The sequence below is a fragment of the Lipotes vexillifer genome, unplaced genomic scaffold (genome assembly GCF_000442215.2).
Source record: "Lipotes vexillifer unplaced genomic scaffold, Lipotes_vexillifer_v1.1 scaffold889, whole genome shotgun sequence".
Taxonomy (NCBI): Eukaryota; Metazoa; Chordata; class Mammalia; order Artiodactyla; family Lipotidae; genus Lipotes; species Lipotes vexillifer.
Window position 1 is genome coordinate 1,550,905 of NW_006788335.1, and position 16,832 is coordinate 1,567,736.

Below are 16,832 nucleotides of genomic sequence, written 5' to 3' on the forward strand. Positions count from 1 at the left end.
CTCAGGCTCCCGGGGGGGGGGGTGTTGAACCTCATCCAAGGATCAGCCGTGACAAGGGCCGTGTCCCCTTTAAGCAGAGAGCCGCCCGCTGCAGTGGGTGGACTCTTGCCCAGCCAGTGGGAGCTCTGAGCTCCCCTCCCATAGCCCCTCCCTGGCTCCCAAGGGAGTCAGTGGCACCGGGGAGACAAGAGCAGACATGCTGTGTGGGCTCAGCCGGGAGACCACTGGAGGGGCGGGTGAGTAACAGGGACCAGAAGGCAGAGTGGCGGGGCCGAACCCTCTGATCCCTCTGGAACTGCCACCCAGAGAGGGGCCTGGGATGGCGAAGCCTGGGACAGCCACTCCCAGACCCAGAGCTTGGAGGGAGGGCAGGCATGGGACACCTGGCCGGTGGGCAGGGGACAGGGCTGTCTGTCTAACCGTGGCTGCGGGGACTGAGTCCGCTGGGCTGTCCTGCACGGCACGGCCAGAGGGCAGCGCTTCTGCCTCAGGCGTGCCCCAGGGAGGCGCGTCCTGCCCGTGCGTGAGCTGTGGGCGCCGGCTCCCTGGTCAGGGTGCTCTGGGGGGAGCTTCTACGTGGGCTTATGGCAAGAGGCAGAGGTCCCGGCCTGGTGCTGTCTGGTCGGTGAGCCTCAGGCTCTGGGAATGCAGAGGGGACAGGTGTTGCTCAGCTGCCACATTCCTGGGTGGGCCCGGGGCTGGGACCCTGGGAGGGGCTCTGGGGCTGGCTAGGTCACCCATCACTCCGTGTTGGGCCATCCTGTCAATGCCTTCCCATAGTCGATGTACTCCTGGTGTTACCTCCTTGCAGCAGCTCCAAGGGTAGGGACTGTGGTCCCAGTGGACACACAGATGGGGAAGCTGAGGCTCGGAGGGCCGGTGGCTGACCAAGGCCCATAGTGGCTGAGCCGGGATTGGCCCCCTGATGACTTTCATAGCAGAGCTCCCCCAACCATGCTTCCGAGGGCCCGTGAACTTAGGCTCCCACCTCCCCGCCTGTCGCAGAAGGCAGAGACAGGATTACCCCTAGGTCCCCAGATCATAATAATGTGATTAATAATAGTAGCTTACAACTGTTGAGATCTTACTCTGTGCCAGGCTCTGTTCGGAGCTCTCTCTGTGCATTTTCTCATTTAATCCTCACACCACTGTGTATTCAGCACTGTTGTTCTCCCCATTTTACAGTTGGGGAAACTGAGGCACAGAGGTGTTAAGTGACTTGTCCAAGGCTAAAGCTAGAAGTAGCACAGCTGGGATCCGACCCCATGCGGTCTGCCCCTGCCCCCTCCTGGCGACTCCACTGCCCTCCGGGCTTGGGCACATCTGTCCTGAGTGCCCTGGAGACCTCACCTGGGGCACCGCCAAGGAGGTATCTTCCTCTTCCTCATGGTGCTGCCCCCTCTACCCAGGCTCAGGCCTCAGCATCGCCTGCCTAGACCTTAGCCCCAGTCTCCTCCCTGGCTTCCTGGCCCTCATCCCCCCACCGCACCCCACCCCCTCCATGCTGCTGTAGGAGGGAGTTTGCTAAAACTCAGGTTTGATCGCAGCTTCTGATCCTGGCATTCAAGACCCTTCATGATCTCCCTGGCTTTTTCTCTCTCTGATGACTTCCTTGACCCCCACCCTCACCCCTGCAGCCCCCACCCTAATATCCTCCCCAGGTCACAGAGCTTCATGATCACACGTGTCTCACTTGGGGTCAGTCCTGGGGCTTTTTAAAAGAAAAGTCTAAAGAGGGAGCTTCAGGCACAGTGGGATCCAGGTGCTCAGTTAACATGATTAGGACTCCAGGTCTCTGCTTCTTTTTAGGCTTTATTTCCATGCAGACTCCTCTCCTCGAGGCTCCCAGAGGGCCCCTAGTACCTTAGAGCTTATGGTCAGACAGCTTGATCCTCCTCAAGGAAAGAGAACCTGCTTCCAATAGTTTCAGCAAACATCCCCAACAGGTGGCCACTCCCTGCACCCTCCACGTTTCACAGAGCAGGCTGAGACCCTGAGCAGTCAGGCCGCATGCAGTGCTCCTCAGGGAGAGCCAGGCTGGGGCTTGGGGCCAGTGGGGCACAGTGCCCAGGGCCCTTTCTCCTCCCCGATGGACTCTGCCAGCACGAGTCCTTTCTCAGGCCCATGCCCTGGCCGTGCTGTCTTGGTCCTGGGAGGCTTGTTCAACCCACTAACCCTGTGCCCCTGCAGGAAGGGATGTGACTGGGCCTGGGATGCACAGTAGGCTTGAAAGCAGATTCGGGCAGGAAACCCCCATGCCCCACAGTGTCCACCCTCCTCTGACTCCTGGCCACCAAGTGGTCTTTGTTTCCAGCTCCTGGGAAGGCTCAGACAGGGTGTGTGTGTGTCGGGGTGGGTGGGAGGGTACTTCTGCCATGGCCTGAGCTGCCCACTTCTCCAGGGGGCCCTCACTAGAACCACCTGGATCTTCTGGCAGGCCTAACATCCTCAAGGCCATGGCTGTGGGAGAAACCCCAGTTCCCAGACCACGGAGGCCAAGGCCTCCAGACCCAGGGAGGCCTGGGTTTGCATCCTATCTCTGCCTCTTCCTGATTCTATGACCTTGAACAACTCATTCCACCTCTTTGATCCCCATTCTCCTAATCTGTAAGTGGCAATTGAATTTCACATGATTTACTGAGAATTTACTGTGTGCCAGACTCTATGCCAAAAACAGCAGTGAACAGACAGGCAAAAAACCAGCCCCCCAGGGCTGACACCATAGTGGGAAGGGGCAGATAGGAAATAAGATCACTTAGTTAAAAGAAAAAAAAAGTGAGGTCTGCTAGGTAAGGAAGGCGATGGGAAGTGCTGGAGGTGTTGGGAGTGCAGGTGTAAGTTCAAACAGGCCACTTGGGAAAGATGAGAAGGTGAAGATTCCACAGGTTCCTGAAGGAGGTGAGGAAGGGGGTTTTGCGGGTGTCTGGGAAGGAGCATTCTTGGCAGAGGGAACAGCCAGTTCAAAGGCCCTGAGGTGAGCTTGAGTCTGGTGTGTGGAACGGCGAGGAGACCAGCACACCGGAGTGGAGGCAGCCCAGGAGAGAGCATTAGGAGGTGAGGTCAGGGAGGCCCGGGGACTGTCAGTTGTGGGGAGAACATTTGCTTCCATTCTCCGCCGGGTGGACTGAGCCTTCACTGCTCCGCTGGTGACCCACTTTTGTGGGTTTGAGAGGGACGTGGGAGAGCACAGACCCAGAAGGCCACGGCCCTTCTGGAGCCTGCATCCCCGCCCCACATGACGTTGGGGCCATCGTGGTCCCATGGAGGGGGCTGTCAGCCCAAGCGTGGGCTCAGGGCCCAGTGCCAAGGGCCCCGCACGCCTTGTGGAAGAGGGATTGCAGGGCTGGCAACCTCTCTGGTCGTGTCCAGCCTGTGGGTGCCCGAGTGCTAACGTGGGCCTCCTGGGTGCTCCTCGTGGGGTGTGTTGCCCTTGTGTTTGGAGGGCGAGAGCAGAGCTGAGGATTAAGGATGTGGTCTGCTGGGGGCCAGACAGACCAATTCCAGTCTGTCTCCTGCAGCTCCCCAGCTGAGTGGCCTGTCTGGGCTTCAGTCTCCTTGTCTGTAAAATGGGATTAGTGAGCTCACAGAAGAGTTAAACATGTCAGTGCCGGTCAAGTGCTTGGAGTGGGCCTGGCACTGGGCGGGCCAAGCCCCGAGCTCCTTTGTCAGTCTTTTTTTTTTTTTTTCAGTCCTTGGCACCAAGTGAAGCAGGCGTCTGCTTTTTAAATCTATTGATATACTTCTTTTTGTTTCCCATAAAAATATGCATTGAAGAGAGCAAGGGTCACCCCATGGCCGAGCTTCTGGGGAGGCCTGTCAGCTACGGAAATCAGGGCTGTCACCCTGAGGTCAGCCTGCCACTGGCTTTGATGTTTCTCCATCCAGCTGTCTGACCTGGTTCAGCCTGGCATGGCCAGAGGGCGATCATTCAGTGGGTCAGGAGTGCCCAAAGGAGCCAGGGCTGCTGCCAGGAGGGCCACAGGCATTACTCGGGTCCCCCCAGGACTGTCATGGGGTGAGGGGAGAAGGCAGGAGGGGGCCCATGGCTCTGCCGCTTAGGAGCTGTGTGACCCTAGGCAGTTCCCTTAACCACCTCTCTGTGCCTCAGTTTCCTCATCTATAATGTGGGGATGATCATGACACCCACCACGTAAGATTATCATGAGGATAAAGTGGTAATAATTTAAAATTTCTTAGAATATGGCCTGGGTTCAAATCCTGACCCTGCCCCTTACAATGGGAAGTCGCCTAACCTGCCCGTGCCTCAGCTCCACCATCTGTAAAATGGAAATAACGATCCTCCCACCTCAGAAGGTGATGGGGATACATGAGACAAAGTTTGTGAAGCACCTAGCACAGCACTGGCACTTAATCAGGAGCAGTTGTTACCATTACTAATGGGAAAATCTTTCTAACGAGGTGAGTAAATGGGCCAGGGAGAGAACTTCCATGTGTCCTGGCTCTGTGTACCACATAACCTCGCTGATGCCTCCCACCAACCCGTGAGGTGGGCACTGGCTCCCCCACTGTGCCGAGACTCAGAGAGGAGAAGCGACTTGTCCCAGATCCCTTAGCCGGTCGGCAGCAGATTTAGGATCCAAAGCCCATCCTACCCTTTCCATCGAGCCAGCGATGCCTTCGGAGGTGGGGCCGACTCAGCCAGGATTGGCCAATCACTTGTCGGAGTGCAATCAGCAATGGGCCGCTGTGTGCAGTTGTGGTTGGACCCAGGGGCGACTGGGGGCTCCCTTCTCCCCAGCGGCACTCGGGCCGGCTGGCCCTGCTGCTGGCTTTCTGTCAAGCGGTTATTTTCTGTTCAGCCCAAGTTGAGCCTCCGGGCATTGGTTTTCCCAGTGGCCCCTCTCTGATGCTGAACGCTCCCTCCTGGAGGCCCGCAGAGCCAGGCATCAGTCACACCCCCATTGACAGCCCTCCCCAGCCCCCGCTTCCCAAGCCCCTGTCCTGCTTAGGTGGGACCCTGACAAAGGCAGCCTGGCCAAGGGCTGACTTCCTTGTTCCCTTTCTCAAAGCTCAGTGGCTCCCTGGGGCTCCAGAGAAACAGAGATAATGAAGGCAAATTAGCAATACTTTCAGGAGAAAAAATAGAAAAGAAACCCTTTCACCCGGGCTGCAGCTTGGGGGCCAGGGACCAGGTGTGCGGTCTGTGCTCAACAAGGTGTCTCTCCCTCTTGCTCCCCCAACTTGCCCAGCCTGAGTCTGCCGGATGGTCTGACATTGCTGCGAAATGAATTTCCCTCTAAAGCGAGTTCTTACAGGACAGATTGACTGAAGGAAAAAGCTCATAATTGTCCATTGCTGGAAGGAGGAGACAGGAAAAACACTCGGATAAAAATATCTCTGTTTTTTGTGCACTTTTCCAGCTGAAAATTGGTGGGAAAGATGTTTTTGAAAAGCCTTCATCTATAAGCATATAATTACCAGGTCCCAGAACAAAAAATAGAGAGAGAGCAGGAGAGAGCAGGCGTGTTCTCCGAGGGAGGAGGACTGGGGTCCGAACCCTCCTGGGGTTTTCTATAAATAAAATAATTCCCTCAAATTCTCATGCCTGGGCTGGTTGGAGCCAGCGATAGGGGGAGACACCCCCATTTTACAGATAAAGAAATAGAGACTCAAGTCACACGGTTAACTAGTAATTCTGTCCTTGCCTTGATTCTTGGTTTGAATGCTGCCTGTTTCCCCCTGACCTGAGGATGTTTGTGAGAGTGGGGCACTGTCCCCTCTGAACAAGCATCAGCAGACATTGTAGCATTCCTTATGGGTGCCTTTCTGAATGTGGCAGGGGCCTTAGATATCCAGAAGCCCCTTATCTGGACATCAGCTATCCTGAGTGGCCTCCACCGCCGAGAGAGGTCATCAAGGCCACACCCTAAAATGCACGTGCGTTCTCTACAGAAGAGTCTCTCAGGACCTCATTTATTGCCCACTGACTCTGCGCACAGTTGTATGAGTCTTGGTTTGCATCATCACACAGTCAGGCCTGTCTGACAGCTGAGCCCAAAGGCAGCAGACCCCCACATCTCAGCTGTGCCAAGTGTGCCATCGCAGCCCAGCTTGGCACCATGTCATTCACTGGCTCAAAATTTGAATATTGGGATGAGGGAAGGGCAGAGTGGTAGTGTTGAAGACACACCACAGAGACACGGCAGGAAATGGGTGTTCTGCTTCAGCAGCCAACATCCCGCACCCTCTGCTTCAGAATCAGCGTTAACCCACGGCTGTTCCACTGCATTCTTTGGGATTCTACGGCTCTGAATTTGGCAAACTTGATTCTCTGCTTTCTTGTCCGTAGGAGATAATCTTCCCCCTCCCCCACCTCCAGACTCCTAAACTTGGAGCCAGCAAGCTTATCTCTGGTCTTCCCAGGACAGCCCGGGAGAGACGGATTTTCCAGTGGCAGAGTCTAATTTGCATGGGATAATACAGATTTTAATTCCAGAATTGCCCACATGAAATACCAGAGATGTTCACTGTCACACAGTTGATAGAACCCAGTCTTTTTAATTTTATTAGCTCAGAAACGTCTTGTTGAATCTAAATGAAGTGCAAATTAGGGAACCGTAATAGGAGGCTTTATACTTAATGGGGTGTTGCCTGAATCCGTGGCTGTGGATGTGAACACAGGGCCTGGGGGTGGGGGACGTGAGCAAAGCTGCTGGGGGCCAATTCCCGGGGCCCTGGAAATGATTCCTTATTTCCCACCTTCTGGCAAAGCTAAGGGAACCTATCCCCGGTCTGGAAAAGCCATTTCTCAATGGTTAGAGCTGCAGGTGGTGAAGGTTCTCAGGCTTCCTTGGACCCAGGTTGAGCTACAGCCTTGACCCCAAGCTGAACCTGACTCCGACCCAGCCTGAGCCCCACTCCTGACTCTAAAGCAGTGATTCTCAGTGACGGGCAGGGCAGGGTTGGGGGGCGACAGTATTGCTCCCCTAGGGCACATGTGGGTTGTCTAGAGTCATTTTTGGTGTGGTGACTGGGGTGGGATGCTACTGTCATCTAGTGGTTAGAGGGCAGGGATGCTGCTAAACATCGTACAGCAATCCAGCAAAATAAAATGTCAGTAGTGCCGAGGATGAGAAACCTGCTGTAGGTTGTAGATTGTAGATTTCTGGTTCTGACTGAGCCTGGACCTTGGCCAGGCTGTGTCCTGATCTTGACCCAGGTTGACACCACCTCTGGCTGAACGCTAATCTGAGCCCCTCCCCACCTCGTGAAAAGGATGTGGCTGGGATGGGATAAGAGGCTTCTGCCCCCCCGCTGGGGCTGATTTCCTCCCTAGCCCCCTCTCTCCCCCTCCTCTGAAGAGCGAGGAGGGGGACAGTCCTGTGAGTGAGGCCTTGCTGTGGCCAGGGGGCTGGGGAGGGAGTGGCCTGCCCACAGCTGGTGAATGGGGGTGGGGGCAGAGCGGGGAGGGGGACGGGGTGTAGGCTTGCGTGAGGCCTGAGACAGCAGCAGAAGCCTGGGGGGGGGTGTACAGGTGGCTGGAGGGGCAGGGGTGGCCCCAGAGGCAGCATGGGAGAGCCAGCCCGCTTGACGGTTTGCCAGTTGACCTCACCCATCTCAGTCCAGGGCTGAGAAGGGACTTGGAGAAGGAATGTGACAAAAAGAACCTGGTCGAGGGAGCCTGGAGCATGGGGCAGGGTGGGCAGAGGCGCCTGGGGTCTGGTCCTGGCTATTAGCAGAGGCTGTCGTGGCCAAGGGTTGTGTGACCGTGGGCACGAGTTGTCCCTCTCTGAGCCTCAGCGTCTTTCTGTATACGTGGAATGATAGTTGTGGAGATGGTTAATCACTGGACCGTCACGCAGAGCCCAGTCTGTGGTGGGTGCTCCAAAGAGCGTTACTCTAGAGCACAGACAGAGTTGCCCTTGCGGGGAGAAGCCATGAGGTTCCCCCAGCGGAGACTCAGGTGGAGCTGGTGGCAGGTAACAGGCCACATCCACGAAGCAGAAGGTTCCCAAGGCAGGAGGGCTTTGCCTGATGGAAATGACAGCGGAACTCAGGGCCTTTCCTCTTTTTCTCTCCTGCAGATGATGGGCCTTACTCCAAAGGAGGCAAGGATGCAGGAGGGGCTGATGTGGCTCTGGCGTGCCGCAGGCAGAGCATTCCAGGTAACCAGCCTCCTCTCCTTCCCCTTCTCTGTCCTGGAGCACAGAGAGCTCCAGGTGGGGGTCAGACAGCATCGGCTCTGCAGCTAACTCACTTTGTGACCTTAGACTAGTCACTTAACCTCTCTGATCCTCCTTCGTAAGAAGGACATGATTTCACCCAGTGTCATGCAGCCAAGGGTACTGAGGGGACTTACCAAGTATTGGCCTCACTTGTCCTGGAGCTGGGGGCCTAGAATTGCCCCACGCTGCCCACTCACCCCCTGTCTGTCGGCAGAGGAGTTCCGAGGGGTCACCATGGTGGAGCTGACCAAGAAGGAAGGCAGCACGCTGGGCCTGACCATCTCAGGTGGCACCGACAAGGATGGGAAGCCCAGGGTCTCCAACCTGAGGCCTGGGGGGCTCGCAGCCAGGTGAGAAGTGGGCTCAGTGGGGGCAGCAGGAAGGGGGCCAGGGGGCAGTGGAGGAGGGTGCTAGGGCCTTCGGCAGAGCAATCAGACAGCTGTTTCCTGGAGCACCTAAGAGCTTGGTGTCTGTGGAGGGAAGGCCCCCAGTGGAGGCTGGGATTCTAGGCCCTGGCTGCTTCCTTCCCTTTACACCAGAGCTGACTCAGCTCGGCCACAGCATCCCATGCTCATCGCTCTCGGGCCCTCCAGGCCTTTGCATCCTGTTCATCCCCCCACACTGCCTCTGGTAAGCCCCCAGCACCCCAGGCTGAGGCAGGCATTCGGCTCTGCTGGCACAGCCCAGTGCACACATTGCCTGCACCTATTATTTTACCTCTGGGGTCCCTTGAACCATGAGTTCCATGAAACCTAGGAGTTAGCCTCTCTATCATTGCCCCTCTGGGCCCAGGAAGAGCATTAAGGAACAGCAAAGGAGGTGATGATCTGGCCACTCTGTGGGCTCTCTGGGGCGGGTTAGAGCTATAACTATGAGAGTGATACCTCAGCAGGAGGGAAAGCGGGCAGACCAGCATCAGGGGAAAAGCTGGCCTGGGTGTCAGGCAGGTCTAGGTTAGAATCCCCACTCTCCTAACTCACTCGCTGTCTGACCCTAGACATGTCTGACCTCACTGAGCCTCAGCTTGCCCATCTGTAAAATGGGGATCCAGAGACCATAAGGATTCAGTGGGAGGGGGGACATGAAATGCCAGCACCTATCACCACGCGTGTGCTCTGGCCTCCTTTCTCCCAGGAGTGACCTGCTGAATGTGGGCGACTACATTCGGTCAGTGAACGGGATCCACTTGACCAGGCTCCGCCACGATGAGATCATCACTCTGCTCAAGAATGTGGGAGAGCGTGTGGTGCTGGAGGTGGAGTATGAGCTGCCCCCGCCCGGTGGGTGCCCTTGGACCGGGAACTTTCTCCACTGCCTTGGTCATGGGTGGACAAAGCTGCCTCCTTGCCAACACCTGGGTGGTGGGTGGGCATCATGACAGCTGGGGTGGGCTGGTCCTGGAGACTGGCCACAAACACCCATGCTGCACCTGGGGCCTTGCCTACAACTGCAGTACGCTGTCACCAGGAGGTGGTAGGGACCTGCTTATGACCCCTTGTCATCCTGCATATTTATAGTTTCCAGATGCTTCTCCTTTAGGAGGGAAGGTTTTAGGAATGTCACTGAATAAATTGTTCCCCACCCTCCCATGCTGCACTGAGTACAGTGGCCTAGGGTTTAGCTTAGCTCTGAATTTTCAAAGTTGGTCTGAAGTCTTGAAATTTGAGTAACTGTCTGGAATTCAGCTCTGGCCTAAGACTGTGAGCCATGGACTCAAGCCTGAGTTCTGCTGTTATCTCTGTGGGAGCATGGGCTGGCCCTTTCCCCTCTCCAAGTGGTGGACTGAGTGGGTTTTAGGGAAGAGTGTGCCTCTAAGCTTCACTTGTCCTACCTGTAAAATGGGGCAAGGGGAATTTACCCCTCCTGTAATGTCTTTGACTGGTCACCCGACTCTCCTGGAATGAGCTTTGGGGACATCTACCAGCTTGGTGATGCAACTGAAGGACTCAAGGAGTCCTCCATTTCTCCCCAGCCCCTGAGAACAACCCAGGGATCGTTTCAAAGACAGTGGATGTCTCCCTCTACAAGGAGGGCAATAGCTTTGGCTTTGTCCTCAGAGGTCAGTGTAAGAGTCACCTTTGGGGTCAGGGGACGGGAAGGCTAATGCCAATTCTATGTATGTTCTATTTTGCTCTAATGAATTACATACATGTATAATCTTCCTTCTGACTTTTAAGAACCATTAAAATCAAGTATTAAACGGAAAAATGGGCCAGGCAACAAATGACTGGGGGGAGTGAGAGGGAAAAGTTGTAACAGAAGATGAAGTTTGGAGCTGCCTAGCAGCCAGGGGAAAAAGGGAAATAGGATGAGGTCGCAGGAAAGGAAGCAAGCTGTTTAACAGAGAGAGGACTTTGGTCCTATTCCCTACTTTTTGTCCGAACTCTGGGTGGGATTTACAGTTCATATCTCATAGGAGGGATTATGAATAGCAAGGACAGAGTCCTCAAGCAGATTTAATTAAGGAAGCCTGCTTAAGGTCTGGGTTGGGGCCTCCGGGCGCCAGGGAGGGAATGGATAGATGACTGTCGAATTCTGTCCAGGAGGTGCCCATGAAGACGGGCACAAGTCCCGGCCGCTTGTCCTGACCTACGTGCGGCCCGGCGGCCCTGCCGACAGGTGAGCCTGAGCCGGGATGCAGCTTACAGCCTCACCCTGCACTGCCCTCCCCCAGCTCCCCTAGGAAGAAGGCAGAAGGGACATCATACACATTCTCCAGATGAGCAAACTGAGGTCCAGACAAGGGACAGCCCTGCCCAGAGTCGCTCAGCAGATTATTGGTGGAGCCAGCACTAAACCCCAAATGAGAGCTTCCCCCAACCTTTCTTCCCCAAGGTCCTGCTGTCTCGGGGTGGGGGGGGGCAGGGGGCGGGATGGGGTTGGAGAGTGAGCTTTAGTGTCACGTTACCTCTTCCCTGGCCTTCATTTTCCTGTCTGTGGAGTGGGTCCAATAGTGCAGCCCCTAAGAGCTGCTGTGAAGGAAGTGTGGGGCATGGTGACCAGCGTCACTGTGGTCCTCTGTGACGCAGCTTCCCCAGTCCTGGCTGCGCTGCCAGCCTGGCCCTGCCTGAGCCCCACTCAGAGCGCAAGGAGGAGAGAGGGTGGAGTAGGAACACACCCAGCTTCCAACTCCTGACCCCATGACCTCCCGGCGGGAGATTCCTGGCCATTTTAAGAAACGCCTGGAAAGGCCTTGTCATAAATCTAAACCTGGCCTTGGGACGGGTCTGTGATGAGTTATTCATAGAACCTCCCAGAATAGCTTTGGCCGCCTGTTTGGGCAGGCATTCCAGAGCTGGGATGTGACCCAAACCAAGGTGAACCCCCTCAGGCCCCTCCCCTGGGGCCCAGTGGAATTCCTTCCCAGGCATGTTTCTCACCAGCCCAGAATCACTGCTGAGAACCAGGGTGGGGACCTGGGCAGGGACCGCTGTGCTGGCAGCTCGAAGCCTCCAGACTGCCCGCCCCTGATGCTGAGTGGCCCGGCAGGGCTGGGACCCTGTCGGGGCCCTGGTGGTGACCTCGAAGGGCATCCCCAGCTCAGACGCTGGAGGGCTGAGCTGGGATTGAATTTACTAAGCGCCTCTGGGAGGGGTCGGAGCTGACCCGACCCCCATCTTCAGTGCCCGCTTCAGTTATTCAGCTGCTTCCACATAACCTCGCTGATTCTTTGACCCACATGTGCATTCCTTCCCTCATCCGCTCTGTCCCTTTCTCCTTCACCCGCTCCCTGCTGTCCCTCTGTTCTCTGGCTCGAGCTGGGCGAGGCTGACTGACCAGGCCCTTCCCCGCAGGGAGGGCTCCTTGAAGGTGGGGGACAGGCTACTCAGCGTTGACGGGATCCTGCTGCATGGGGCCAGCCACGCCACTGCTCTGGCCACCCTGCGGCAGTGCAGCCACGAGGCACTCTTCCAGGTGGAGTATGATGTGGCCATTCCAGGTGAGTTGGGGGCCTAAGGGCTAGGGTTGGAGCAGGAAGAGGCCCAGGGATAGAGGGAAGGGGGTAGCGGGTACAGATCCTCACCACTGCAAAGGCTGTGTGACCTTGGCCCAGTCACAGCCTCTCTGAGCCTCTCTGGGTAGTAATACTCTGCCAGGCGTTGTTTGTCGCACTGGGGATCCACCTGAGAACAACACAGATGAGGTCTCCATTCGCATGGGGCTGAGATTCTGGTGGGGAGAGACGGACAATAGGTGGAATAAATCACATATAGAGTGTGTCAGATGATGATAAGTGTGTAAAAAAATCAGGGAGAGAGATGGGAAGGCTGGGTGATGCCCTCTAATCTGCAGCTGTCCAGGTGAGAGAAAGGTGATGGTGGCTGGACCAGGGGCTGAGCGGGGGGATAGACGGGGTCAGATTCAGGAAATACAATGAAGGTCCACTGGCCTGGTTTGCTGATGTTTGGACATGGGGGTGGGGGTGAGAGTAGGAAGAGCCGGGTTTTGTTTTCCAGCCACTGGGTGGGTGAATGGGATGCCGTTTTCTGAAAGGGGGAAGGCTCGTAGTGAAACCCACAGTTCTGTGTATTCAGTCGGCTCTCGAATATATGCGAGCAAATTAGTATTGTCCAGCAAAGGCCTGGGCTCAGAGCCCCTGAGACCTGAATTCCTACCCCTCATCTGCTTCTGAGTGGCTGTGTGACCTTGGACGAGGTCTTTGCCTCCACGCACCTCAGTTTTCTTGTCTGTAAAGTGGGTGCAGTGATCCCTCCCTGGCAGTGAGGGTTAAGTGGAGATGGAGAAAGGTGCTCAATATTTGCATCTCAAACTCTTCTTTCATTCCACTTACCAGACACAGTGGCCAACGCTTCAGGGCCCTTGATAGTGGAAATAACCAAGATGCCAGGGTCCGCCTTGGGGATCTCGCTCACCACTGGCTCCCACTGGAACAAGCCGGTCATCACCATCGACCGCATCAAGCCGGCCAGTGTGGTGGACAGGTGGGCACCCACTGAGAGCTGCCACGGTGTGGGGGCTGCAGGGGGAGAGCTGCCCAGAGCTCTCTCCGGCTGGACCAGCCTCCCCCTTTGCTCCCTGACCCGGCCAGGAGTGGGGCCCTGCATGCCGGAGACCGCATCCTGTCCATCGATGGCACCAGCACTGAACACTGCTCGCTGCTTGAAGCCACCAAGCTCCTGGCTAGCGTGTCGGAGAAAGTGCGGCTGGAGATCCTACCTGCGCCCCAGAGTCGGCGGCCCCTGAAGCCCTCAGAGGCAGGTGGGTCCCCTTGGCAGACCTCACAGCTCAAACCTGAAGGCTAACGGACCAAAGCCCTGGGCCGCAGCTAAAATTTACTGGGACAAATGTCCATTCCCACAGGGAAGCTCGAACTGTCAAGTGCAGCAGCTAAGGGTGGGGAGGTGGGGCAGGTAAACAACTTTGGTGTTTGATTTGACAGCTTGCTGGCATGGATGGCCCAAAAGCTAGTTCCATCACTGGTTACATTAATAGAAGTATAATGGCTAGAACAAGGGAGTGGACAGTCCTTCTGTGCCCTGTGCTACTCAGAGTTTGGACCCTGGCCTCAGCTCAGGGCCCTCGGCAGGTCCAGAGGAGGCAGCCAAGCAGTCAGGGAGGGCCTAGAGCCACCCCTGTGAGGAGTCGGGGCTCCCAGCTTGGACCAGAGACCTAGGTGCTGGGCAGTTCTAAGAGCAGAGGGAGCAGATGGTCTAGGGTCCCAGAGGGCAGAGCGGGGGCCTGGGGCAGGCTGGAGGGTGGTCAGAGGAAGGCAGCCTCCTGCTCAGGGCAGGCAAGTGCTTTCAGCAGCCTAACCCTTGGGTTTCCAGTTCACATCCCAGCTTCGTCCCTAACAGCTGGACAGGTGCTTTGCCTCTCTGAGCCTCAGCTGCCTCATCTGTAAATAGGCGTCAGTACCCCGAGTGCACAGGCTCGGTCAAGGTGGTCAGGCTGTGAATTCCAGCCCTTGGGGCACAGTGGGGGAGGGGGGCGAGGATGGAGTCTGCCTGCCCCACCCTTTGCAAGCCTAATCTTCCAGAAGAGAAAAATTCTGCAGATCAGATGTGTGGGGACCGACATCTCTGGTCTCTGCCAGGGTCGGTAAGGACCCCGACAAGCCACAGCAGGGGCTGATGGAGGAGGCTTTGGGGTTTGGAGTCCCGTCCTCTGTTCCCCTAGCCCCTGCTGTGGTGCCTGGGCTTCTCACGGGTCGTGTGGGTTCACCCACATGACAAGTCTACAAGGTTGGTACAGAGGCACTGAGGCGCCCAGCAGGGCAGGTCCTTCCGAGAGCACTCAGCTGCTGACAGTGGCCCTGGCTCTCACTGAATAAGCCTCTGCTAAGCACCGAGCACTGCTGTAAGCACGTCACACGTGCGAACTCATTCTGATCCTCCCAGCTTCCCTAGGAAGTAGCCACTGTCTTTGTCCCATTTTACAGATGTGAGAGTGAGGCACAGGGGGGCTAAGTGACTTATCCCAGTCCCACAGCTGGTCAGTGATGGAGCCAGGATTGGACCTGGCTGCTGGCCCCAGAGGTGGCCCAGCCCCCGGGTGGGGTTGGGGTCACCAGACAGGGAGGCAGAGTCAGTGGGCTGAGATCACCGGGACCTCACTCATCCCTCCAAGAACATGTTGCACCAGGCTGGACATCCCCCCACAAGTCCTGCAGCAGAAGGAAGAACCAGTCAGGGCCTGGGGCAGTGGGTAGGAGGGGGATGCTGGGGATGTGAGCGGGGCAGGATCTGGTAGAGGGTCTGCGGGGTCCCCTGGGAAGCAGATGCTTAGCTGGAGTAAAGAGTTCGCTGGGGTTGATGCCTGTGGAAAGTGTTGGGGAGGAAGCGGGAACAGCCTCAGACTGCGATGCAGGTCCAGGCAGGCCTGGGCCAACCCAACAGGGTCCCAGGTGGCCCCCGAGAGCCCAGCGCGGGGCAGAAATGCCAGGCCCTGGTGCCTTGCGTGCTCAGCCCCGGCCCAGGCTGCAGCACTGCAGCAGACTCCGAAGGTGCTGCAGCTGGTCGCTGTCTGCAAACTGCACTCCTCGGAGCTGACCGGTCAGTTCTTGAGCTCCAAAGCCAGTCAGCCTGGTTCACATCCTGCTCCTCCAGCACCTCCCAGCTGTGGGCCTTGGTCTGGGCCAGCTTTCCCTCTCCTGTCCCCGCCTCTCAGGCTGAGCCCTGAGCACAGTGCCCGGCACACGGTGGGCATCCAGGACGTGCGGGCAAAACCTTGAATGCCTGGCTTGGCTTTGGGGAAACTCCGGATCTTCTCTTCCTGCTCTCCCCTCATTGTGCGGACAGGAGCTCAACTTCAGGGGTGTGGTGATCCAGACCTGCTCAGCCCGTACCTTCTGTCTGTCCTCTTTCTCTGCCACAGTGAAGGTGCAGAGGAGCGAGCAGCCACATCGCTGGGACCCCTGCGTGCCCTCCTGCCACAGCCCCCGGCCCGGCCACTGCAGGACCCCCACCTGGGCCACCCCTGCCAGCCAGGACCAGAGCCGATGTAAAGTGCCCTCCCCGCTGCCACTCTCCCCTGTTCCTAGGGAGGGGCTTGAGCCTGCTTTATAGGGAAGGAAGCCAAGACTCAGAGAAGTCAGGGGTCCTCACAGCATCACCTCACACATTAGTGACGAGATGGGCCCCTGTCTGGCAGCTGGGTTTCACCAGGTCTGTGAAAACCGTACAAGCTTTGAGGCCCAGAGTGGGAGAGACTGGCTCGCAGAGGTCACACAGCGAGCATGGTGGAGGGGGGATGGCATCCCTGTGTCTCCCTGAGGCAGGGTGAAGGGCTCTGCTGGGGCTCATGGTTCTGTGCTCTCATCTCCCCCAGCCTTGTCCTCATCTCCCTTTTCCTCGCCGACCATGAACCACGCCTTTCCCTGCACCAATCCCAGCACCCTTCCTCGAGGATCCCAGCCCATGAGCCCCCGGACCACAATGGGGCGGAGGAGGCAGCGAAGAAGAGAACACAAGAGCTCATGTAAGCCATGGTCTCCTCCCTCCCCTCTGGGCTGCCTCTGTGCCTGAGAGAGAGATTTGCCAAAGGGTATGGGGTATTTAGGGCAGGGCTGGGGGTGGGTGGGGGCATTAAATAGCATGCGTGGTACACCAGGCTGCTGCGGATGGTTGGGCAGGTGGTGCACTGCACAAGGGCACACCTGAGGGGTGACAGTTACTTTGTACACTTTGTCTTTTATTATGAAAAATTCCCAGCAGGTGGTGGCAAAGTGTCTTGAGGAAAGGATGCCTTTTCAGATTTGCACGAAGGTGTCACAGTAACTCCATTTCATTTTTCTCTCCTTCAGCCCTCTGATCCATTCCAGGGTGTGGTGTTACTTTGTCTTTACCACCTCTCTGACATTTGTCAATTTTCCCTAAGACAGACACACAGGCCTGAAACTAGCCATCCAGAATACAGTAATTTTTACTTTTATTAGATATATATTTCTACTTAACTTTTGCTTATAAACATTTCTCTTTATTTATGATCACTATATATAGTTCCTTTTGAAATGAAGGTATTTAAGTTTTGTTTTGTTTTGTTTTGTTTTGCTGTACACGGGCCTCTCACTGTTGTGGCCTCTCCCGTGGTGGAGCACAGGCTCCGGACGCACAGGCTCAGCGGCCATGGCTCACGGGCCCAGCCGCTCCGCGGCATGTGGGATCTTCCCGGACCGGGGCACGAACC

At 56.7% G+C, this 16,832-nt stretch overlaps 1 protein-coding gene across 1 annotated transcript in view; it reads left to right on the forward strand.

The window, feature by feature from the left end:
* Positions 1 to 184: 184 nt before the first annotated feature.
* The window catches only part of GRIP2 (glutamate receptor interacting protein 2), a 67,154-nt gene continuing 50,506 nt past the window's right edge, over positions 185 to 16,832 (forward strand). Inside the window, exons 1-11 of the mRNA XM_007461577.1 lie at positions 185 to 236; positions 8,046 to 8,126; positions 8,401 to 8,536; positions 9,321 to 9,466; positions 10,159 to 10,245; positions 10,730 to 10,805; positions 11,981 to 12,126; positions 12,982 to 13,129; positions 13,237 to 13,406; positions 15,522 to 15,647; positions 15,975 to 16,124. Of these exons, the coding sequence (XP_007461639.1) occupies positions 197 to 236; positions 8,046 to 8,126; positions 8,401 to 8,536; positions 9,321 to 9,466; positions 10,159 to 10,245; positions 10,730 to 10,805; positions 11,981 to 12,126; positions 12,982 to 13,129; positions 13,237 to 13,406; positions 15,522 to 15,647; positions 15,975 to 16,124 (1,306 nt within the window). The 5' untranslated portion in view covers positions 185 to 196. The remainder of the gene's footprint in view (positions 237 to 8,045; positions 8,127 to 8,400; positions 8,537 to 9,320; positions 9,467 to 10,158; positions 10,246 to 10,729; positions 10,806 to 11,980; positions 12,127 to 12,981; positions 13,130 to 13,236; positions 13,407 to 15,521; positions 15,648 to 15,974; positions 16,125 to 16,832) is intronic.